General features: G+C 42.2%; 1 protein-coding gene across 1 annotated transcript in view; it reads right to left on the reverse strand.

Annotated features, from left to right (window-relative positions):
* Positions 1–1,363: 1,363 nt before the first annotated feature.
* NHERF1 (NHERF family PDZ scaffold protein 1) overlaps positions 1,364–25,821 on the reverse strand; it is a 63,352-nt gene continuing 38,894 nt past the window's right edge. Inside the window, exons 2-6 of the mRNA XM_070937588.1 lie at positions 22,737–22,898; positions 17,257–17,410; positions 7,203–7,243; positions 4,847–4,945; positions 1,364–2,656 (exon numbers count right to left, since the gene is read on the reverse strand). Coding sequence (XP_070793689.1) covers positions 2,489–2,656; positions 4,847–4,945; positions 7,203–7,243; positions 17,257–17,410; positions 22,737–22,898 — 624 coding nt within the window. The 3' untranslated portion in view covers positions 1,364–2,488. The remainder of the gene's footprint in view (positions 2,657–4,846; positions 4,946–7,202; positions 7,244–17,256; positions 17,411–22,736; positions 22,899–25,821) is intronic.

Raw genomic sequence — 25,821 nt, forward strand, 5'->3', positions numbered from 1 at the left:
ACTTCAAACCATCTTTGAAACCAAACGAGCCTAAATCTGATCAGTGCCTAAATTGGGAACCAACTTGGATTCAGGTGTAAACTGCCGTTACCTCTGCCTATCCTGAATTTGGATACTTAGTCTCTCCCACTCTAACTCATTCAGTCATTTTTAATAACTTTCACACACACACACAAAATCAGATTGGTCAACTCTTTATCAAGCAGTAATAACAGTAACAAGAGTTGGAAGGGACCTTGGAGGTCATCTAGTCCGACCCCCTGCTCACGCAGAAGTCCTGTACTAGGGATTTGAACCACCAAACTGCCGACCTTTCTGATCAACAAGTTCAGTGTTTTAGCCACTGAGCCACCTAGAGGGGGGTAAGATCCTTGTGGGCTTTAATGAAGAATGGGAGAGCCATTTAATAAAGCCTTTGCTTTCCTAATCTTCTTTGGCCTTTGCCTGATTGCTTGTTGTAAAATGGTTCCCAGGTACAAGGCCCAGAACATTGATTTGGGAACTACTTGAGATAATCACATTATATCACATTTGACAGCAAGCAACACATGGAAAATGAAAGGCGGGACAGTCTTGTGGACAAATTGCTTCTCTACTCTTACCGGCATCACCTGATGAATATGAATGCAAAATCGTAATTTCTTACTTGAACTTTCTGGCTAAGAGCGGCACATTGGCCTTAAATGCATAGCTTGTTTTAACAAGACTTCTTCATTCTACAAACACAACCCTTGAAATTTATGGAATAGGCTGGCTTGTGGTTCTGGTTTCCAGCAGAAGCAGATCCTGTAATGCATTTCTCCAGCCCCAGAAACAGAGCTAGGCTAAAAAAGAGGTTGATGATGGTGCCCAGTTTCTCCTACATATAGCCGTACCAATCTTATTTTTAGTTTTGGTTGAGTATTGACATGGCTCTGCTCACCTAATTTGGCAGGGGGGAAAAAAAGAAGAAAACAATTGCAGGTAAAATGGTAATTTCTATCATCCCGAAGTCTGATATATTATCCAGCCCAACAAGCAGAGACAGAAGCTCATCTATTCTTATTTGGAGACTGGAAAAATATTGTGTTTGTGTGTGTGTTATTTGTATTACATCAGCCAGCTGCTGGCCTTGGATTAACAGCTCTCACTCTATCCCAGTTAGGGTTATAAGTTAAATTATAAGACTAGAGAGATTGGTTAATCTAATACAGACTGCAACTTTCGCATACACTGTGACCTGTGTATGTGGCTTTCAAAAAAAAAAAAAAATCCTTAATTTAAAATAAGCACACAAAATCAAGGCAGCATTTTGCTCCAGTAAACAGGTTCTCTTACATTTGACATCAAACATTAATCAAGGAAAACAAAAACAAAACAGAAATTTATGGAAGAGGAATGATTTTTATACTATACACAGATACAGGGAAATGAGCCATAATTAGAAAACAATTCCAGAAATGAAACACTATTATCAGTAAGTTGTTAATAATTAATCATGATTATTGAAAACCCTGATTGGCTCCATTTCTGGAGTAAATTGAGCGTAGGATATTATCCTTGTGTGCTTTCAGCTGCTGCATTAGGTACGACTCCTTACCACATCCCCTGGCCAAAAGAAAGCAAATCTCACAGGCTGGCTGCTACAACAGCTTTCAATTATTCCTCTTCCCACACTTTGAAACCTCCAAAGCACGAAGCAGGAAGTATTGGGTCTTGCCTACTAAGCCCTTTCTTGCAGTGGCAATCCAGGAATGTCTTTACCAAAAAAGAGAGAAGACGATAGAGCAACAGAAATGTTTCTCTCCACTCGTAGCAAAGCAGTTCCTTGAAAAGAGGACAGAGGAACTGCCCCACGAAAGGATGTTCATTTGTAATCAAATTAGGAATTAAAATACTCTGTGCAAGCTTAGACTATAGTCCTGATAGGACATAGCCTGGAATAGTTCAATCAGCATCCAACATGATTTCTCTGAAGAGAGCCAGTTGAGATCTATAGGGATTAATAGTTTTAGAATGTTTAACTTCAGCTATCTTAAGAGTTAATGGACCTACAGTACAGCTATGCATCACACTGTCCCCCTTTTCAGTGTGGCACCTGACGTATTACATCCTTGTCCTGTGCATACATTCTCTTTATATATAGATATGTGTATGTGTCTTCTACTACAGATCCAACAGAGACACCAAATTCAGTTTGGATTCACATCCACAAGCTAGTTTAAGCTATTTATAGAGGGTATATGAAAATGTCTCATCATCCTCTTTAAATACAACTGCTTCTCCAAAATAGTGCAGGCAGCATTATCAGGCCATGCGTTTGCCCTTTCAGGTGACCCAGGGCAAGACGAGATCTTGCATCTACATTTCCAAGCAAAGGGAGGGGAAGAGAAGAAGGGCACGGAAATGTATCTAGGGGACAGGAATGCGTAGGAGAAGGGGAAGGGGGAGGCATGATCTGGCCAGATTTTCCAATATTGCCCTTACATCACCTCCCTGCTTGGGGGTTTCACAGATTACTAAAGAGTTCGTTTTTCTTGCTCCAGTCCATTTGTGGTGCCCGTTTGCTGGTACGTTTCTGATGGGCGCGCTCTTTGGCTACTGCCAGTGGGATGTCCAAGTCAAGAATGGGATCGGATGTGGTGCTGAGTTTGTCCTCCTTCTCATGAGAGTACAGCTGTACGAACGAAAGGATGCAAAAACAGACAATAAAGTACCCAAGTTATCAGCTATTCTCCTGAAACAACCCACTTATTACTGAGTGCATTTACATGACACAATTCTCTATAGTTTGGAGTAGCCATGAGTATGAAGCCTTTGAAGGCACCTAGCAGGCAGATTATTTTCGACTCCTGGTATTATAAAGGGCCTGGAATAATTTGGTTTGCTGCAGGATGGGAAAATATTAACCCTTAAAAAGGTTACTTTTTAAATTTTTATTGTAAAGAACTTATTGTGAACTTATGAAAAAAAGGAGCAGCCAAGTGACAATGGAAACACTGCAGCAAAAGCAGTTGTGCTTGTGATCTCTTTCTGATGTCCTGCTCTGTGACCACAGGCTGGAGGGTCAGAGAGCAGTGAGGTGGGTCACTGTTCTTTAATTTCCTGTCTGGGTTCAAGAACTCACACAGCCACGACTATAGGCCATGATTCTAGACTGGTTAACGCTCTCTATCTTAATACCCACATCCTTTCAAAGATCATTGTACCCCTAATTTGTGTTTCATTTAACATGCAAACACATCTACTGATTGCTATTCAATAGTTAATTTTAAAAAAAAATACTTTAAACACAGATAGCTTTAGGCTAATCAAAGGAAATCAAATTAAAAATCAGTTTTGTCTTAGTGTTTAAGTCACACAGCAATGTCAAGTTGTTCTGCAAGATCACAACAGCACCATAATTTGCAAAAAGGATCTAATCCACTTTGGGAGTCTGCAGAAAAAGCCTGTAAGGCTAGGCTAAATAACTTTCTTTTAGGCATTCACAGAATTCAGCCTCATCCACTTTTGGGATTACAAAAGCCACACTCACACAGTATTAAAATATGCCACATTTGGGGTTTTCCACTGGATATATGCAGAAATGGGTTGGGTGACTCTGCCTAATATCAAATTAGCTTTATGGCCAAAGGGGATATTAGTCCCCCCTTTTTAATAATAACTCTCCCTGGACACAACCAGATCCTTAGATTAGTGTTGGGTATAAATAGCAAATCATCTCCCTTCAACTGTTTTCAGCAGGAACATCTGACAGTTCTTAATCGTTACTAAATCTCCAATAGCTATTTCTCACCAAATAAAAAGTAGAAGTATTTAACAAGCCTCTTTTAAAAAAAAATATGGGCAATGTAATCTTTCCAAGCAGTCACAAAAAGAAACTGGCATGGAGTGGATCCTTAGCCGCGCTACCCGCAATAAGTCTAGGAGCGCGAAGCTCCTGCGGCCGATGAGCTCTCTGGAGGTGTCAAGGGAGGAGCGTGAAAGCTCCTTTGACCGCCAAGCTCTCCTGAGCTGTCAAGTGGTGAGCGCAAAAGCTCTGCTTGGTCAACAAGCTCTCCGGAGCTGTCAAGTGAGCAGTGCGAAAGCTCCGTTGGCCGCTTGTGTTAGAGTAGGGAGCGTGAAACTCCTATGCCCGTTAATCACCTCACAGTTCAAACTAGAGCTTGGAGGTCTTCAGCTGCTTGAGCCTAAGCCCTCGCCACTGAAAAGGGATCCAGCGACTCTACCAGGAATCGGGAGTCAGCCAGTTGAATCACTCATGAATCTGAAGTCCAGATATCCTGTTGAAAGGTTCAAATATGCTGAAAGCAGAAAGCAAGGAATTTTGACACGTCTGTCCTAGCTGAGGGACTGAGTCAAAAGCTGGGGAGCATTAGCAACAGAGGCATGTTGTCACAGCTCTGACAGACTCATCCAATCAGCTAAGCAGACGACGTCAACCCATTCCTGGATGCTATCTCCACCACTATGGAGAATGCAGTATTGCAGGCTGACTCTGCCCACAGCCAGGAGTTTGATCCTGACCGATTCAAGGTTTGACTCAGCCTTCTATCTTTCCAAGATTGGTAAAATGAGGACCCAGATTGCTGGGGGCGATATGCTGACTCTGTAAACCGCTTAGAGAGTGCTGTAAAGCACTATGAAGTAGTATAGAAGTCTAAGTGCTATTGCTGACTAATTAAGAGAAAAATGTTTCTTCTACCAAACAAACTGGGACCTAGCTTCTCCATCATTGCAAAATAGTACCACATGCATCCTTCTGGTCTTTGAGACAGTGGAAGGAATATTTACCTACACCTCTCATTGGGTGATCCACCTCACTCATCACTCCCATTTGCCTACTACACCCAGACTGTGTTCATACCTCAATGGAAGGTTCACTTAGAGTTGAAGAAGGAGACATGGTCACAGGGCTAGAAGGGCTTTCAGGATTAATCTCCATTTGTTCATCTCTAAGGTTCCCCTAGAAATAAGAAAGAAAAAACTTAAAATTTAATGGCAGTAGAGGGCACTTTAAATAGTAGGCACAGCATTATTTCAAATTAAAAGCAATGGAACTGAACACATTTTATTGCAATGCTTTCTTTCTAGCCAGTCACGATGATCTCATAGTCCTATTTGCCAACTGAATTGTTAACTGCTATCCCACCACAGCTTCCCATAAGGGACTGGTCAGTCTGTCTGTCTAGTAAACACACTGTGTCCATTCTTTCTTCTCCAAGACCATTGTTTGCTGTATCAAGGTTCATTTAAATTCTCCCCTGAGCTGCTGGCAACAAGGCCAGAAAAAATCTTGTTAACATACAAGGATAACAAGTTGATTCAAAAGAATTTTTCTTGTAGAATTCCGAGCTGTGGGGGCAGTAGCAAATCCTCACTTTCCCTGGGAACTTTTTAGTAGGGGGAATGTTTCTTTATTTGACAAGGAAGCTGTGGGGGCTATCTTTTCTGTTTTGACCAATCACTTGGAGGGCATTAGAAACAATATAGAATTAGAAAGTGAAACAGAATGGATGCCACAGAAATTATTCTGGAAAAGGGGTGACAATCCCATGAGTCCATGCCCAGCAGCTATTCTTTTACTCATCTGCTAAATTCATCTCTCTTTTTTAAACCAACTGGCCAGTTCTGCTTTTTGGAAAGAAGCAAATAAACCACCAGCATCACAATTCCTCAAGCTAAATTAGAGCAAATTCCCCTTTCGTGTTGCTTGCCTTTGGACCAATAAATTTGTTATCCACACGGGAGAGCATTTTCTTCAGTTATTCTTACACCAGTGACTGTATTCAGATGCTAAACATGACCAAGTATTATTACAATGAGCCACTCCCTATCCAGTTCTTCTGCTTCCCCTATTTATTAGAGTTTATCATGCCATCATAAACTCTAGACTATGATTCATGAGTAGAAAAAGCAAGCCAGTTTGATAACGTCTGGCTAAAGTCTTGCTTGTTTCCATTAAATATAGTTAAGACTAACCACAATTTGTCCAGATTTGAATGATAAGCAAATAGTTCATTAAAAACTCCTTGCAGCAGCCTTCTGCTTATTTCAAATTTCAGCTTATGTACATAATTTAACCAATCTGTTTTTGGTAAAATGCTATGCATGTATTGAGGTTTTATTAAACTTTGAAATTTCTGGGAAAGAGATAAGCTGGACAAATTGGGAGAGGAATTTCTGGGAAAGAGGAAAATGGAAAGACTGAAAGATCTTGAATTCTGTTGAAATGTTGCCCCAAGGAATATTTGCATTTCAGAGTCTTTTAAAACAAGAAAGTCTCTCTCTGAGTGAGATGGGTGGTTCAAGAATGTGAGATATAAATAAATGAATGTAAAATAAATATATTTCTATATTTGTTCTATAGATGTATATGAAATGATTCTGAAAGTGATTATTGCATTACATCATATGGCTGACTTATCCATCTGTGGTGTAGAACAATAACTATTGGCTTGCAATGAACATTCAGACCAACTAGGGAAAAAATGACATTGAATGACATATCTATCCTGTTTACCCATAGTCTGGCAACATCCTCATTCTGTCTCTGAATGTATATTCAAATGTTTTTAAAACAGCCCAGCCCTTTTTTAAAAAAAGTTTCTAATGAGATTTTCTTTCTTCTCCGACTTTAATTAGGCTTTGTTTTTTCAAAGCAGACTGGAAGTAACTTGGCCTTTTAAAAGATGTGAGATTCCAGCCATCGGGTGAAGAATGGACCATTCTATTCAGTGACAAGAAGCAGGCTCTGAAATGAGTGACAGGCCTTCCAAAGCGTCAGCCCTCCCTCTCCTCAGACTGCTTTTCTCTACAGGAACATCAAGAGCAATGATTTCACAGCCCACCTTCCTTTACCAATTTAGGAAGAGTTCAACCTTTTGATCTGGCAGGCAGCCAAGGGCTGTTCTGAGCAGTTTGTACAGGGAAGGTTTTAAAAAAAAAAAACAGGGAGAAAGAAAATATCTTACAACTATTTGAAGACAATCTTGGCATGTGCAATGCTTCTGTATGATCTCCGGTGGGAATGTATTGGAAAACTAAGGCTAGTTAAAATTTCCTAACAATGTAGACTCAGAAGGCATGAGAGTTGTTCAGTAATCTGTTGATGCTCCCCACCACCACCAATAACAACACGAGTAGAGCAGAGGAATCTGCATTGCTGAATGTTGGCTCTAACACATCTATCAAGGAACCATGTGATTGGCAGTAATTTTTACCTTCTCCACATCACCATTGGCAACTGGTTCTGGTAAAAGACCTAAGGGGGAGAAAGAACAGAACAAACAAAAAAGGAAGTGAATACGTTTTATTTCTTCTAGCAGGATTTCTACAACCCACTGCAATGCTACTTAGCATATCCCATAAACACTAACATCAAGGATCATTGCTTCCTCTGGATTCTCCCAATTTTACTACAGAAATATATCCCATCATCAGAACCCTTCCCCCCTCTCTTTCTCTCACACACAGACACACACATGCATACATAAAGAAGCACACCCTTCTCTGCAGTCACTTCCACAGAGCAGATCCAATATATGGCAAAAATTGACAACTTTTTTGTCTTTGGAAATTGGTTAAGGAGCAGGACAGATAATATTTGACATCACCAGATTGGGTAGGTGATCACTGTTATACAGTTTATTCTATGTATGTATGTATGTATGTATGTATGTATGTATGTATGTATGTATTGGATGGATACATATTCCCCTGCACACTTTTATCCAGGGACCAAAGGTACCTTAAATGGGGACTATTAGGGGTTAAGGGGTCAAATCAGTGCCTTCCAGTTGCTTAAAACACCCATTTGGCCCTTAAGGTAAATGTAAAGGTTCCACCGCAGATGCGCGCTAGTCGTTTCCGTATCTAGGGGCGGTGCTCATCTCCATTTCTAAACTGAAGAGCCAGTGCTGTCTGAAGACGTCTCCATGGTCATGTGGCCAGCATGACTCTCAATGCCAAAGGCGCATGGAGCACTGTTACCGTCCCACCAAACTGGTCCCTATTTTTCTACTAGCATTTTTTGCGTGCTTTTGAACTGCTAGGTTGGCAGAAGCTGGGACAAGTAATGGGAGCTCACTCCGTTATGTGGCGCTAGGGATTCAAACCGCTGAACTGCCAACCTTCTGATCAACAAGCTCAGCATCTTAGCTACTGAGCTACCACACCCCTTAGATGGCCCTTAGATCCCTCCAAAACTGGCCCAGTGTGTATGGTTTTCAGTGAGTGCCTTGCACCATTACAATCTCTCACAATTTTGTGTTAGGCAAATAGTACCAGCAACGCCTCTGGCCTACATGCCATACAGGTAGGCGTGAATTGCAAAACCATCTAGGCAGTATCGGCCACAGGTATTTTCCCTTCTCAATCGCCCAAAAGGCAGGTGATCAGATTGAAACACTGATGCAATTATTCCTGCCCACATACAGAGATTTGCTACATTTTCAATTATAGCACAGCTGCCTTCAAGGAGAACCGGGAACAAGTGTGGTTTTACTCCTGCCTTTGCGTTATTTTCATAGAATCTCTGGAAAGCAAGCTGTGGTGAGAGAGATCACTGAGATCACCCAGTGAATATTGTAGCAAATCCATATCCTCCCCAACCTAACATGGAATAGACTCTCCCATTTAACGTGTCTAAACCACTCAAATTTCTGGAGTGTGTAATTGCACACTGCAACTTTAACCAACTGTAACAAATAAATGCATGGAATTTCATGGATTTTATGCAGAACGTTTTCTATAATTCTATAGAAAACATCTGGGGCAGGGCACAAACTGAAGAAGTGTATCATGAGCCATGGAATGTAGACCAAGCACAATTCTCCCTAGCACAATCTTACCTTGCTGTCACTCTGCCATTCATGGTTTTACTGCACACCTCATGAGGTACCTCAAAAGTGAGAATAGGAAGAGCTGCTTTAATGCAGTGACAGGTGAGTGAATGACATTCTGCCATGGAGCAATAGCAGCAACTTATTAATGTCTATCCATTTTCCCAAGCTTTCTTGGGGTTGATAGTAGCCATCTAAAAGGCTAAGGTGTAGGGCAATGATTTGGGATGGGCAGATGTTCATACCTGGCAAACCTTTCACAAGACCTGCATGCCCGAAGATTTGGATTTCAACTTTATTACCAAGGCTATTTTGACCAGCAATGACTGTCTGCCAGCAGTTCTAAAACTCAACCGCGTAGTTGTTAAGACATTTTAACAGAACCTACTATTGCAGATTATTTTATTTCTGCAAGTTGTGTTACACTTTGAGTTTCCCCGCCCCCTAGTAAACTTTAAAAGCTTAATGAATATAAGCCAACTTTATATAAGTATGGGAGCTATTTACATACACCATAAACCTTGAAATCTTTGCAGTCATCTTTTCAGTTCTTCTAAGTAACTGCTGATGCCAAATCCTCTGTCCCTGCCCCAAGATTTTTCTTGCTTAACTCTGTCTAGTCTTTTATCAGATATGCTGTTCTAACCGAAATCTTCCTCTGAACATCCTCTATGAGCTCACAGAGTTAGTATTCCTTTATAGTATTGATATTTTTCTCTTCTTTTGCATCTGATTCAATTTTTTTGATATCTAACATTTGGCACTTTTCAACCACTGGCATTGTTTTATGGAATTAAATCAAAAGGAAAACCGTGGTGGAATAATTAGCTGTTTCACAAACGTTGAATTGAGTTCAACTCTTGGAAAGTCGTTACAGGAAGTGACTCAGGGTCTAGAGCTGCAAAACTGTGGTGCAACACTCGCTTTGCATGCTAGAGGATCCAGGTACTGTTCTTGGCATTTCCAGGAAAATGGTGAAGTAGCAAAGGATGGGGAATTCTGCATGGAGAGCCACTGCTAAGCAAGACAATTACTCTCCATCAGACTGAGGCTTGATCTGGTTTAAAGCAACTTTTCTGTGCATTCATGAATGCTAATGAAAAGTTTGAAAACTGCAAAAGCAAGTTGTTGAATTAAATTTGTGATATATTGAAAGAGGCCTGTTAAGACCTGGTTGCTATGAAACCAATACAGTGGCCAGATTTACATATTACACTACAGGCTGCCCCCCTCTTGCATTTAACCAGGGCACAAACAGAGGAATACACAGGACCCGATTCAGAATCACGACATAAACCACCTCCCTTTTTGTGTGCGTGACATACGAAAGAGATGGCACTTGCATGGCAACAGCGCAAAGCTTGTCATTTAACTCCTCCCCCTGACTGACATCTGGCAGGGGAATCAGATCAGATTCAAAGCCAGGACACAGAGCGGAAGTGGGAGCCACTATTTTACATGACCATAAGTTACCACAAGTCAAGATAGGAAGAGAAAAATGTTAGCTCAGCAGTGGGGAAAGTCACAATGAGCTGCATTTCGTTTGGTTTAAAAGTAAAGTATGAACGAGGCCATGAGGGCTTCTGCAATCATCCTCGTTTGGCATCATGTGAGAGTTCAGCCAAGGTGCCCCAGTTGTTCAACTAGTTTCCACAAGTCTTTGGATTCTGTCAATAAATCTTCACCAGTGACACAGTGGAAATTATGTACTCAGTCCAAAAACTGAAGAAAGTCTCTTGTTTGTGCTCATCTACTTTGGATCCAAATATCTGCTTCCTGATCTACTTCCTCTCCCTTTCTAAAAATTCACATCCCCCAATGCAACAACTTTCACTCAAGGTCGGCTCTAATTCTCAACCATGTTCGCTGAGAAATTAAATAAGAACAGCAGGCAGAATCCATGTCTTTCTGGCTTGGATACTGTGTTGTCGTCAAAGAAAAAGAAAAGGCAGTTAGCTGGCGTTGGAGTTGTGGTTTAGCAACAATCAGAGATAATTCTGAGGTGTACTTGCCAAAGACACAAACAATGCACAAGGACTGAAGGAAATGGCTGTTGGTGGCTGGTGCCACAACAATCAATCTTTTGTTATACGGAAGGAGCGAAAAAACATGTCCCCATGTTGCCTTAAACAAAAAACTAGACTGAGCTGGAAGCCGGCCTAACTCTTTAGACCCTGGCTCCCCTTCCAATTACAGCATGTTGCACATAATTGCAAAACATTATGACACCTTTAAATAAATGGGCCATCTTTCATAATCCAAGTATAGTTTTGGCTCTGGTTTAGGTGAGACAAAGCTCAGAGCCAAACTAGAAGGGCAGAGAGTCTCCATCCAGAATAGGCAAGTTCTCAGGAACAAAGAGAACGTCAGCTGGACACAGGGTTGTTATCAGCTAAGAGAGAATGTAATTCCTTCCCACCTCCTTAGGTCTTGCATGTCGCACTACAATATCATCAAGACTCATTGTGGCACAAGTCAAAGAAACAGCAGCAATAATATTGCCACCTCTGTAGGTTCATTCCCCAGATCAGAGGTGGTATTCAGCAGGTTCCGACCAGTTCTGGAGAACCGGTAGCGGAAATTTTGAGTAGTTCAGAGAACCGGAAAATACCACCTCTGACTGGCCCCACCCCTATCTATCCTCTGCCTCCCGAGTCCCAGCTGATCAGGAGGAAATGGGGATTTTGCAGTATCCTTCCCCTGGAGTGGGGTGGGAATGGAGATTTTACAGTATCCTTCCCCTGGAGTGGGGAGGGAATGGAGATTTTGCAGTATCCTTCCCCTAGAGTGGGGAGGGAATGGAGATTTTACAGTATCTTTCCCCTGCCACGCCCACAGAGCCACGCCCACCAAGCCGTGCCATGGCCACCAAGCCACGCCCACAGAACCGGTAGTAAAAAATTTTGAATCCCACCACTGCCCCAGATGTCAAACTGGTGTGTGTTTTTCTTCCTGGTAGTTTCTTGATTAGGCTGTTGTTTACTGCTTGTTTGTCTAGTGCTATTCCCCCTTCATCTAAGTGTTGGTTTACAAAATGTATTGGAGACTTGTTTCCTTCTTAGTTTTTTGTTGTCTCTTTTGAATATGTGTAAATATGTTTATTTCTATGATCTACTGCAGTGGTGAAATTTTTTTACTACCGGTTCTGTGGGTGTGGCTTGGTGGGTGTGGTGTGGCTTGGTGGGCATGGCTTGGTGAGCATGGCAGGGGAAGGATACTGCAAAATCTCCATTCCCACCTCACCCCAGGGGAAGGATATTGCAAAATCTCCACTCCCACCCCACTCTAGGGCCAGCCAGAGGTGTGATTTGCCAGTTCTCCGAACTACTCAACATTTCCGCTACCAGTTTTCCAGAATCTGTCAGTACCTGCTGGATTTCACCTCTGGTCTACTGATGGCTAATTTAGGGAGTCAAGGGAGACACTTAGGGACAGCATCCAAGCAGTTGACTTGGCAATCTTGCCTTTTTCTAGGATGATTCTTCAACTTCTCAGCCTAGGGAGTTCCTGATGGTTATTTAGCCAAGGACAAACCATGACCAAACCTTGCTTACCTTTTTGATTGTTAGAACAATCAAAATGAACTAGGTGCCACCTGCTAACAAGCAACAAATTCTATTTAGAAGAGGAATGCTTAAATGGATTAAGAGATTCCAAAGAGCACTGTTCCTCTTTCTTAGGTAACTGATCTTGTCCCACTGATGCTCCAGAAATGCTTCCCTCCATCTGCCACCCATAACTATTCCATCATGGGATCCCAAAGCAGGCAATCCAAATTAAAAAAGATGTTGTATAAGAGATGTTGGTTTGAGGATGTATCTTGTGAAGAGAGATCAATACAAAGCAACAACATCTCCAGCTCTGTAGTGCTCTAAAGGAAGTAAATGAATTGTGTAATAAAGGTCAGCTTTGATCCAGGGAATCATAAAATAGGAAGCTCTTCTTTCTTGGACTATTCCTGCCTTATCCCCAATCTGGATTCTCAATGAGAACTTTCTTGTCAAGAGACAAATGTTTAATTGGTCATTAATTAGATCCTAGTACAAATCAGAATTAATGATTGGTCATTAATTATATCCTAGTACAAATCAGAAGTGAAATACATTTCCCATATGTTAAATTGGAAGGTAGTTCTACATACTGACTCAGTGCTAGAGAGCCATGCAAACTAAGAGGTGTAGAACTGCTCAGGTTCTTAAAAACCAATAATTAGCCTTTGAAAGTCATTTAAATAATTTAGTAATTAGATGACTCAGTGCTGTTGTGCCTTTTCAACTCAGAGCTATTGAGCAAAACAGAACATTTTATTTGGCAAAAGGCTGCTAGTTGGAAGATCCCTGAGGGTCAAATGTCAATACCGTAATGCATAGCCTTTTCTCTCCCCATGCTTCACTCCTCTGATTCAATGATCTGGCATCAGAGGACTCTTCTCTTTGGTCTCTTCCCTCTGGCAAAACTACTCTGTATTCCTCTCTCTATGGAGCGGAGGGACTTTGGGTGGTCCTTTCCTTGAGCCCTGTGAAGTGGAATCATGAATGATGGCATCTTATACATGCCCTACTAGAGATAGGACTGAAATCATGACATTTCCAGAGTGACTTGGTTGCTGATCCAGTTCCTTTCTTCCCAACGCAGAGCATGCACAAGAGACTCTTCCATCAAGCCCAGGACAGATGCTTTCCCCCAGATGATCCTTTCTTTAAAAACTAGATTACCATAATCATAAAAATTATGTTTAACCTAGAAACCTACTTTTTCCAAGTACCAGAAAATAATTTCCACTTATATATGGATGCCAAACTTATTTGACCCTGGCCACACACTTAGGAAGGATTTAATTGTTTCTAATAATGTCACGTAAGGAAATGGATTGGGTGATGTGTTAAAATAAGCCATTCCTAGCCACTCTTCAAGATCCAAGCATCTCCCTCATTATGCATTGTGGTAGCTGTTACTATTTAGTTAATGATAAGGCCCTCTATTAAGGCATTATTTAATCATCATTAAAAAGATCTCATCCCCTGAATTACTTCTTCCTGCCCAATTAATTTTGAAGTAAAATATACAATGACTACATAGAACATAATGGCTATATGGATTCTTTTTGCATTACGGAACTATTTCTACTGACCCTTCCATAAACGAAGTCTTCTGCAGACAAAAAAAAACACAAAACCATCTATGTGGGTTGATAAGAGGAAGAATGTGGTCTTGCTAGAAAAAGCGCCCTCACACAGGAGGAATAAGGGCCGGAATTCATGGTGCAGTTAAAATGGACAGCAATCTCTTCTGCCTCCGCACAGACATATAGCCCCAACTTATTTACACAAGAACAAAAATCCTTCCCAAGGTCAATCAATCCATATGTATAATCTAGCACAGGTAGTCCTTGATTTACAACAGTTCATATGGGAACCGGTCCAATTTACAACGGCACTGAAAAAAGCACTGACAAAAGTGACTTACAACCATTTTTCACACTTATGACTGTTAGCGCATCCCTGTGATCATGTGATCAAAATTCAGATGCTTGGCAACTGACTCATATTGATGATGGTTGGGGGTGGGGGGGTGGGGGGGTTTGCAACCTTCTGGCAAGCAAAGTCAATGGGCCTTGATGGTACAGTGGTCTAAGCACCCTGTTATTAACACAGCTGCCTGCAATTACTGCTGGTTCGAATCTCTCCAAGGCTCAAGGTTGACTCAGCCTTCCATCCTTTCTAAGGTAGGTGAAATGAGGACCCAGTTTGTGGGGGCAATAAGCTGAAATATACAAAAGTATGAAGGCTATTGCTTAACGCATTGTAAGCCGCCCTGAGTCTCCGGAGAAGGGCGGCATATAAATCAAATTAAAAAAAAAATAAAAAATAAAAAATGGGGAAGGCAGATTCACTTAACAACCTTAAGCAGGTTCACTTAACAACACTTACTAATTTAACAACTGCAGTGATTCACTTAACAACTTTGACAAGAAAGGTCATAAAATGGGGCAAAACTCACTTAACAAATGTCTTGCTTAGCAACAGAGATTTTGAGTTCAATTGTGGTCATAAATTGAGGACTACCTAGAAGAGATTTTCACACGAGGATCCTCCCTTAGAAAAACTTATTCCCTTCCTCCCTTCCTTCCTTCCTTCCTTCCTTCCTTCCTTCCTTCCTTCCTTCCTTCCTTCCTTCCTTCCTTCGGTTTTTAATCCAGGAATTACACTGTGTAGAGAGAAAAAGACACTGTCCAGATATTCCGGACAGAAGCCTAAGCAAGTAATTGACAGAATCAAAGTTCTATCACTGTATCCATCTATGATCCCCATCTGTAAATCTGTCTCAATTACACACATGATGCCTTGGACATCTCTTAAAGGCGCAGATTCCACCACAGTCATCCACTAATCTTAATCCTGCTCAGGAGATAAAGGGAATTCCCCCTCTAGGACATAGACAATTTGGGAAGCCCTCACTGTATGCCAGGCATGAACTCTAAGGCCAAATTTCAAAGGCCAGAATCTAGAGCAGGGATGGGCAACCTGCAGGTCATATGTACTCTCCATGCCCATGAATGCACTGTTAATGTTGGCAGTGTGACATTTGCTGCTGCTGCTTTGATGAAATAGAGATTAAAACAGTGGTACAATCAGTGGTGAAATCCTCTGTGGGTTGCCACTGGTTTGCTGCCCGCATGTGCGCACAACACATGCTGCGCACACGCATGCACTGTGTGCACCAAACACGTGCTTCACACAGAAAAAGGAGCCATTTGAAGGTAAGTAGAATAGCAGGGGGGGGGGACCAGCTGTGTCGCATGATTTAGATTTGCTAGAAAACAGGATTTCCTGCTTTCTAGCGAATGTAAATCATGCAGCACAGCTGATCGTCGGAAATACGGGTTCGGACAAACCGGTAGATTTTATTACTATTGGTTCACCCGAACCGGTGCTAACTGGTAGCATTTCACCCCTGGGTACAATGACTCTGCCAGCTTAATCCAGAAACGGTTGACCCCAAAAAACACAAATCAAAAATCCTGGCAGCAACATTCCCTGAGCCTCTCAGTTTTTATCAACATTCAAAGAGTAAAATTGCAAAGTACAGAGCCCCTGCCCCAAACCTGTTGCCTGCAGATCTCAACAACAATACAAACTCTAGTTTGACATCTGAGCGCCAAGAACATGTGAAAAGGATAAGATGGCATGTGTCTCTCGCCTTCTTGGTTTTTTTTATCCTTTCATTGCTGTGATGCTGGGGATCCAATGCAAGGTTATAGAGCTTGATGTGCCTCAAATGTGCTTTGTGCTAGTTCATCTCAATCATTTAAACCAGCATGGCTTAAATGCCTTTCTGTTTTTTAGGAAAATTCTATTTTGTGTCTGGGTGTAGAGAGCAAGGAGGATAGAGAAAGACTCTTATTTGTGTGGAAAGCAGCCAGGCATTCCCAAGACTAGCTCCCAGTTATCAATACATCAGAGGTGGGTTTCAGCAGGTTCTGACCCAGCTGATCGGGAGGAAATGGGGATTTTGCAGTAACCTTCCCCTGTCACGCCCACCAAGCCATGCCCACCAAGCCACACCACACCCACAAAGCCAGATCTACAGAACCGGTAGTAAAAAATTTTGAAACCCACCACTGCAATACATGCTTTTCAGAGACAGGCCTACTGGCTTATATATCCAACATTTAATTTCATTTAAATGAATTTAGCATTCATTTATCTGTAGAACAAACCAGCATTTGAGAACATTAACTCAGAATTTGGGGGGAGGAGTTTTTTGTTCTAATATTGATGGAAAATATACCCCTCAATAGTAGAGCACATGCTTTGAATACAGAAAAGAAAAAATCTAACTTCAGTCCCTTCAGGACTGTCCTGAGCTAGGCAAACTGTCCTGAACCATGGACAGCAGCTACCAGTCTGTACCCATAATTCTGGGCTCAATAAACCAAGAGGGCGATTCAAAACTAAGCAGCTTCTTATATTCCTAAAGATGGAAGAACATCTTGTAACTCATTTAACAATGAACTCGGCCTTTCTGAATGGGCCAATGACATGCTCCCACTTCTTTTTAGTTCTTTTATGCCAAATACCACAACTATTGAGGATGTTCACATATCACGTTGTTCCTGGCCATTCTGCATTATTGGGATTTATCTAACGTTTAAAGGGGCTGCTAATTCCTGTCTTGTTTCTGGTGAGATCAGTTATTTCCACTCAAGACTCAGACATGGCTACACCGCACCATTCTCCTGCAACATAAGGTACAGGACTCTAAGGCAGAAAATGAGAATTGTCAGGGGCTCTTTGCTAGCCTATCCAGTAGGCCCATGCTCGCCTCACACTTGCATTCAAACACACTCACAGCATCTCTGTCTAGGAAGGAGTTGTTCTTTAAATCTCGCCCAAACCACAATAATATCTTCTTTAGCAAACGGCTGCCATACCTTTCAGATGTGCTTCAGAGGGGATGATTTTGCACTTCTTGAAGAATTCATCTGTTAAATTATCCACTACCAGCAGCTTGGTCTCATCTCCACCAGACTTTATGGCTGAAACAACATCTGAATGTTGCTTGCCTTCCATACATTGCCCATTCACCTGCGAAGAAAGAAACATGTTTCTGAGCCCAAACAAAGAAACACAGATTCAGGCAGGCACCCAAACAATATTGAGACTTTAGAAACGTTGGTGTCCACCCCACAACAATCAGTAGCACCCCACAACAGCAAGCACAGGACTATATGGTATCTGTCTCCCACAAAAGCAATAGGAATTGTCACAGCTGAATCTTTTGCCAATGTCATGGGATATTTAAAACTGTCGCACACTATCATTTGAAATTATATTTAACTATCTAAATTACATATACCGTGTTTCCTCTAAAACAAGACCCACCCCAAAAAGAAGTCCTATCATATTTTTGAACGCATGTGCTCAAATGAAGCCCTACCCCCAAAATTAGCCCTAATTAAGATCCCGCCCACCCTGGGGTGCAGTGGGTGTGGCGAGGTAAAAATTAAGCTGGGTGGGGATGGAGGGGTGGAGCTGCCCTATTTACCAGGCCTCACACACTCTGACACCTGCCCCGCCTTCTTCTGCAGTTGCTTCTTCTGCAGCCCATTTCTTCTGCGGCTGCTTGCCGCCGCTCACACGCATCCATTTCGCCGCCAGAGTCTTCCGGTAAGCCCTCTGCAGCTGAGAAACGGGCTCCGGATTGATGCGTGCATTGCCCCGACCTCCATTTCACCCAGTAGTGGGTTTCAAAAATTTTTACTACCAGTTCTGTGGGTATGGCTTGATGGGTGTGGCAGGGGAAGGACACTGTAAAATCTCCATTGCCACCCCACTCCAGGGGAAGGCATTCCCCATTTCTCCCCGATCAGCTGGGACTTGGAAGGCAGAGAATAGATGGGGGCGGGGCCAGTCAGAATTTTTACTACCGGTTCTCCGAACTACTCAAAATTTCTGCTACCGGTTTTCCAGAACTGGTCAGAACCTGCTGAAACCCACCTCTGATTTCACTGTCAGAGCCTTCCGGAAAGCTCTCTGCAGCCAACAACAGCTGTTATCTATTATCGGCTGCAGAGGGCTTTCCGGAAGGCCTCTGATGGCGAAACGGAAGCCGGGGGAGCTATGCGTGTCAATTCGGAGCCCATTTCTCAGCTGCAGAGGGCTTTCCGGAAGGCTCTAACGGCTAAACGGAGGCTGGGGGCGACACGTGCAAGCGGCGATAAGCGGCCGCAGAAGTAGGCCAGCAGCAGGCTCCTGCTGGGCAGGGCTCTTGGTGCTGCCACAGCGAGGTGAGTCAATAATTAGACCCACCTGAAAAGAAGCCCTAGCTATTTTTTCAGGGGTCAAAAGAAAATAAGTCCGGGTCTTCTTTTCAGGGAAACATGGGTAGTAAAGGCCTTTCTTTTCTTTGGTGACATAAATGTCCCTCAAACAATTTTCCTCAATCTTCTACCCTCCAAATGTATCAAATTATAATTCTCAACATCCTTAACCAGCGTCTTTTAATGTTTAACATTTTCTGTGAACAAGGATAGTTGGGTTAAGGCTCTGCCTTTTGAGCAAAATAATGCCAAGCTGAAAGGCTGCTTTAGAGCTTCACTGCCTTTCCAAATTTAGCACTCCATGTGAACATGAAGTAGTTGGATCTAAATCATGGCTCTGCGCCATCTTCAAGGGACTGCATTTCTAATAAAACCCAGTTCCTTATACCTGACATTAATCCCTCACATATATTGCAAAAGGTCATGGAGCATAATCCTTGAAGACCTTGAAGACCAGGTTACTTTTGATGGACAAACAGATTTCTACCAAAAGTTGTCCAATAACACAAGCATTCCTAATGAAAATTCTCCCATAGGTTTCCAAGGAAGTGCAAGGGTCCACACAAGAGGGTGAGAACATCAGAACAAAAGATGCAGTCTATCAAACCCAGCGCCCATGTAATGTCATTCAAGAGCAGCTCTATGATCTTAGGATACCTATCTTTATGAGGGCTATTACCTCTGGCAGTAGGTCTTTCTGTAGGAACCATCAATGATTCCTTACTATTTCCACAAAACTAAAAATGGTCACTGGATTACTTTAAATTTCAAGTAAGCCATTGCTCAGAAAGTCAGCCTAGCAAAAACGTAACACTGCTCTGTACTTAGACGAGCTCAATTTTGCCCTATCTGAAGGCTCAAGAAGGAAGGAAACATGGCCATTAAATTTGGATGCAGATTATATTATCATTTAAAAACACCATGTTTGTGGTTTCTGAATTTCTTAACAGATATGGCCAGAGACTATTTTGACAAAGAATATAAGGCCATACTGTGGTTGTTATCTTAAAAGAGAAGTGCCTTGTGTAACACAGCAAACAGGCCAGGAATGGATAGGGCTAGATTGCAGCAACAGCAGTATAAACCTGACTGTACCCAGAGCTTAATGAGCACCCATGTGCTGAAAGGCAATCTATAAATCATAAAAAATAAATTACAACATGTATCAGAATTTTAATTAGACTGAAAGTGGATACTCCCAGCTCTGACCTTTAGTTGATGCCATTACTCTTGCTCAGTAATCTTAAGTCATTCTTATTAGTCAGTATGACTTAACCGCAGAGAATAAGAAAATCAGCTATATTTATTTATTCATTTTTATTTTTATCCCACCTTTATTATCTTTATAAATAATTTTACACTCAAGGTAGTTTGAAAAGAAAGTACAAAATGCACTTACAGAAGGTATATAGGCATATGACTTGCATATTACAACCCTTACATTAATTTCACGTTGAGCTAAAAGTGTTAGCTTTCCCACAAAATAGGCATCTATAGCAGCAGTCCCCAGGGGGGAGGAGGAGAGAGGGATGGTTCCCCACAAGTGGCAAGTGCACGTGCAAGCTCCATTTGCGTGGGGGCGGGCACACACACCTGCTGCTCGCGCAAATGGAGCTGCATGCGTGTTAATTCAATGCAGGGTCAGCAATATAGAGCTTGTGCGCACCAGCATCCTTCTGACACCTCCCTCCGTGTTGGCAAACTTCTTATTTTGCTTTAAAGGATCTTTTAATTAAAACATAATAAAAGCGTAGCTGGCATGCTGCACAGCAAGTACCAACTCTATCATCTTTATTTACCAGAATGCCTCTAGGGCACCAAAGGCTTTATGACTGGGCACATGCAAACAACGCATGTAGCACAAAAGACACACCCAGGGCTCCCACAACACCGACCAATCAAGACTGCCCAAACCTGGTTTTGTGACATACTGAAGTAACAAATAACCTACTTGCTAGATCTCCTTTCTGGGCAGTTGATCTGTAGAAGCCTAAACTAAGCACACTTTAGGGTAAAAATAATATGAATAAAAATAATGGGCTTTGGCCTTAGGCTTAACTTTTTATAGGAGTGAAATATTAAAGTGTCTGTAAACTTATACACAGTAGAAGCTGTATGCAGTTTATCTCTCTCCCTTTCCTAGCTTATACATTGGCACAATATAGGGCAGTGATGGTGAACCTTTTAGAGACCGAGTGCCAGTGGTGGGTTGCCCCCGGTTTGCACCGGTTCTATAGAACCAGTAGTAAAGCCGTCGGGAGGCTCCGACCACCAACCTCAACATCATCAAAATGCTTCTGCGTGGGCGGCCCCGATGCGAACTGGTAGTAAAGGTAAGTAGAATCCACCCCTGCTGAGTGCCCAAACGGCAACCCAAAACCCACTTATTTATCGCAAAGTGCCAACACGGCAATTTCCCATATACAGGAGGTATGCAGACCTCAATCATCCATCTCTGCTCCCCTCCAGCTCCCCTCCCCTCCAGCTATGCCACACTGTGAGCTATGCTGACCTCCAACCTAGCGCCTCTCCACCATGGGAATCACCTTCGCCCCAGACTCAACAGGCTGCCGTCCATACTGCACTCTCACGCCACATGTGAGCCACCCGTCTTACCCCAGATAGGGAAGGGAGGAAGCGTTCCCATTGGGCTGCTGGGCAGAGGGGCGGGTGATATGAGAAATGTCCTCAGGCGTGCATGGAGAGAGGGAGGGAAGCAGCCTGGCCCCACGTCCCTCTGGCTTTCTAGTAATGAACTCTGGCGAACTCTGAGCTGGGGTGACAGCGCACGTGCCCACAGAGAGGGCTCTGAGTGCCCCCTTTGGCACGCGTGCCATAGGTTCGCCACCACTGATATAGGGAATAGCCTTCTTAGCCTTCACCTTCTACTCCATGTGGCTAAACTCATATCCTCCAAAAAGTGCCATTCATGCTCGTTTCTCCCTAAAGACTGGAACAGAATTTCATGCTGTGAAGGCATCTATGCAAGTGGGTAGTTAGGAGTCTGTATAAAATGTCACATATCTACAGTGTTGCGTAGCCTCATCTCTAGCCATGCATGCCTGACACTTTTGATTGTGCAATCCAACGGTGACTGCTTCAGAAAAATCTCCCTCCTTTACGAATCCCTGGACAGTGTGGAGAAGTTATCTTTGTTTAACTTAGCCCTTCCAAAGCCTTTTTGTGAAATGACCCAGTGTGGAAGATCTATTTGTCTTTGGTTCCCAGACTTGGTCGTAACTTCCCTACCATTGGCATTTCTCTTCTGATCTTTAAAAGAGGCTATTTGGCATGAAACTGAGCCTGGGTTATCAACATCCAATCTATCCTCTTGTGCTTATGACACTGTCCATCGAGAAGTTCAGGTTTAAGCTCATGCTGAAACCAATGTTAAGACTCAAGGATATTCTTTTAAATCATAAGCCTATTCGTCCCCTGCTATCTTTTGCTCCAACGTCTTCTGTTATTGCTTTTTCATGCTCCAATTTAATTGGCAAATTCCTCAGGGCAGGTACATGCCTTGCTGGATGGTGCTATAATTAGTGATGACAATTTGAAGATTCTAAACAAGTATCACGGAGGTGGATCCACTGAGCTCCTAGGCCAAAAGTATCCAGGTGAACCCTGCTGCCAGGTGAGATTGCAACCCTGCTGCCAGGTGAGATTGCAATTGAAAGGAGCCCAGGAATGAAGGTCTTAATTTATCTTAAAATATGTTAAAATAGACTACAAGGATCTTTGAGGAAATGGTCTCAGACAAGAAATAGAATTCTACTTATTTGCAAGGTAAAGGCATTTTAAAATGTTACATGCTTTATGGCAGGGTATAGAAATACTATATAACAATAATTACTCTCAAATCAGACAACGGGTATTTTAATTCTCCAAGTTCACTGGCAAATTTATTTGGCTTAAAAATAGCGAGATGTATGAGGTGATTTCGAAAAGCCCAGAAATGGCTAAGCTGGCAAAACTCTTGGATCACAACTTCCATTTAATCAGTTTTCTTTGAGAAAACAGCATCTAGGTTAGTCAAATGTTAATGTGCAACAAACAATGACCCCCCCCCCCACTCCCAAAAAAATACATACCTCAATGATACGGTCTTGAGGCCGCAACCCTGAAGCTTCAGCTGGAGAATCTGGATCCACAGCCCGGACGTATTGGCCTGGTTTTGTCTTATCACTGTGGAGGTTGAACCCGTACCCATTGGGGCCCTTCTTCATCTGGCAGAGACGAGGTCTCAAGTCTTTCTAAAGCAGAGAAACAATAAAAGGCATTTGGGACATCAGTTTTGATTATTGTCACTGAATCAATTTTTTTTTTTTTTGATCAGCATCTGTTTAGGTGCGAGTCTTGCCATCAGCAGTCCTAATATCCAATAATGCAAATTTGGGCTCTCTAGAGGAGTGGGTTATGTCCTTTGACAGCTTGGTGCACGCTCCCAGAAATATTAGCAATACAACCACTTATGAAGTCTGCCTAATAAGCCAACATTGAAAACAGTAGAGAAGGAGGAAAGAATTATCTGCTACTATGGATTGATATGCCCTTATAGTTTATTATACCTTTCTCATTGCCTGCAAGTGATATTTATGGAGGAAGGAAAAAAACCAGCCAAAGGCTGGATTTGTACAGAACTGCATTACATAAAATGCTTATGTGCGTTTACATAACATAGGCACATAACTCAAACCAGAATAGGATAGAATAACAGAGTTGGAAGGGACCTTGGAGGTCTTCTAGTCCGACCCCCTGCTTAGGCAGGAAACCCCACACCACTTCAGACAAATGGTTATCCAACATCTTCTTAAAAACATCCAGTGTTGGAGCATTCACAACTTCTGGAGGCAAGTTGTTCCACTGATCAATTGTTCTAACTGTCAGGAAATTTCTCTTTAGTTCTAGATTGCTTCTCTCCTTGCTTCTCTTCTCTGCATTGCTTCTTGTCCTGTCCTCAGGTGCTTTGGAGAATAGCTTCACTACCTCTTCTTTGTGGCAGCCCCTGAAAAACCCCCCAGAGAAAGCATTCATTTTTCAGCAAGGCCTTTCTGAAAAAGTATAGCGTACATTCCTGTATAACAGGAACAAAGAAGAACTATTCAGGCAGGTGAACATCAGAAGTCAGTAGAAGGTCATTGAAAAGTGGCTGTCCCTTGGAATGTTTATAATTTGGTCTTTTGGGCTAATTAAGACTTCTCAAGGTCAGCCCCAGTTGAATGTTTACTAACAGTTCCAATAACATTTGCAGGAACACATATTGTAAGAAGCCTTCCCCTTACAGCATTCCTCTGTTTGACTGGGTCACTTCCAGATGTTACTCTGTTCCAGGTTTCTTTCTTGATCACAGGCAGGACAGTGGAGGATAGAACATGACAGCAGGAGCTCTTACCATATGCTAAAGGTGTCCAGAAGAAGAAGCTGGCACACCCAGTCTCCCACACAGCAATTTCAACCTCATCAGATATTGAAGCCAAGCCCAATGATGGAATAGGTGAGGTTTCTGGAGAAGCAAATACTCAGAAAACTCCACCAGCAACAAGATTGTGCCCAGATCCTGCCAGAGCTATCTCACGCATCAACATAGTGTGGCTTATTTACATCAAATTTTGCATCTCACGAAGTGTCTTCCAGAGAAGAATAAAGCCAAAGTGTATCAGTTGTCATGTAACAACAAATTCTCTCCCCCTTCCACCCCCTCCCCCACCCCGCTTATGTGATCAGATTTATTTACCTAGTTCTGGTATTCTCTGGTTTGCAAAAATAATCTCCTTCAGGTGGAGATCAAGTTCTAGTGATTTCATGGACACAGCCACATAGATTTCTTAGCAGCAATGCAAATGTTTTCATGCATTAAAATGCCCAATTTAGCCTACAACCCAATTATTCTCTGGAGATTGCCTAGCCAACCACTAGCCAGGTCTGACCCTGCTTAGCTTCCAATCATCTTACCTTATCTTAATTATAGAACTGTTAAGAAAAAAAAAATGAAGCACTTTCTCTAGAAGATAGTACAAACCACCACTGGTTATTTGAGCTGGATGATATAAACATATTGCCTAGCAATCCTTACCTACTAATGATCTTCCTAAAAAAGGAAGAGAAAGCAAAGGCTGCACAACCTCATTATTGGGGAGGAAGGAAAGAAGTTTCCAGGAAAATGCTAGTTCTGGGATTTTTCCCGTGGGTAGATTTTGATGTTTTATACTGGAGAAAGGAGGACATGAATGACACATATAAAACAAGGCATGAAAGTCTGAGGAAATTGGTTCCTTCCAGAGCTGCTTTGGCGAGATAGGCGGCATAGAAGTCCAAGTATGTAAGTAAGTAAATAAGTACGTAAATAAATAAATACAATTGTGTTGGTTACATCTCCTGTTATCTCCACTTCACATGTTTTCCAGCCTGAGGAATCCTCAAATGCCATGCCTGGAAAAATTCTCAGCAATTCAGACAACCTGATCTAAGGCAGGCTGGGGCCGACCATTCATGATATCTTCCCATGCATGACAGATCACAGTTATACGCACACAAATATTTGGGAAATATTTTACCCCCTCTATTGAGGGCTGAATACATTTAGAATCAATCTGTTTAACAGTTGTCTGTCAGTAGAAGAGACAGACGAATATAGCCTCGGTCTAAGCCACTGTCAAAAGGTTCTGGGATTACCCATGTTGTCTTTTCTGTCTGCCATGTCAGAGACCTGGTTTGATTCTTGCTCTCTTATTCTTATGCATGGACTGTGCTCTTTTCCATAACAGCCTCTTCTGCATTCAAGAAGTCTACAGCTATGACACGTCTCTTCAGTGTAACCTCCTCCTTGCCCTAAATGCTCTTCTTATGCAGTTATCACACAAGGCAATCTGTATGATCTTTTATTAGAAACTTAGTTCTGATTTGCTAAGCACGCTAATGGACTTGCCATCCTTCCCACCGTGAGGAGCCACCTATTTAACATTCAGTAGTTAATTATGGCTTCAAGCAAAACCAAATATTTAAGAAAAGCAGCATCGTAATCCTCATCACCTTAGTTATTATTAAAGGATACAGACAAATGTTCAGAAGGGCCCGATGGAAAAATATGCAACAGGAAGATGACTGCTGCAAGAACACATAAGCACAGGATGTGAGCTGAATATTAAGAATCCTGATCATCCCATAAGAAAAGGAAAA

The sequence above is a fragment of the Pituophis catenifer genome, unplaced genomic scaffold (genome assembly GCF_029215685.1).
Source record: "Pituophis catenifer annectens isolate HBS135680 unplaced genomic scaffold, rPitCat1.0.hap2 SCAF_2, whole genome shotgun sequence".
Taxonomy (NCBI): domain Eukaryota; kingdom Metazoa; phylum Chordata; class Lepidosauria; order Squamata; family Colubridae; genus Pituophis; species Pituophis catenifer.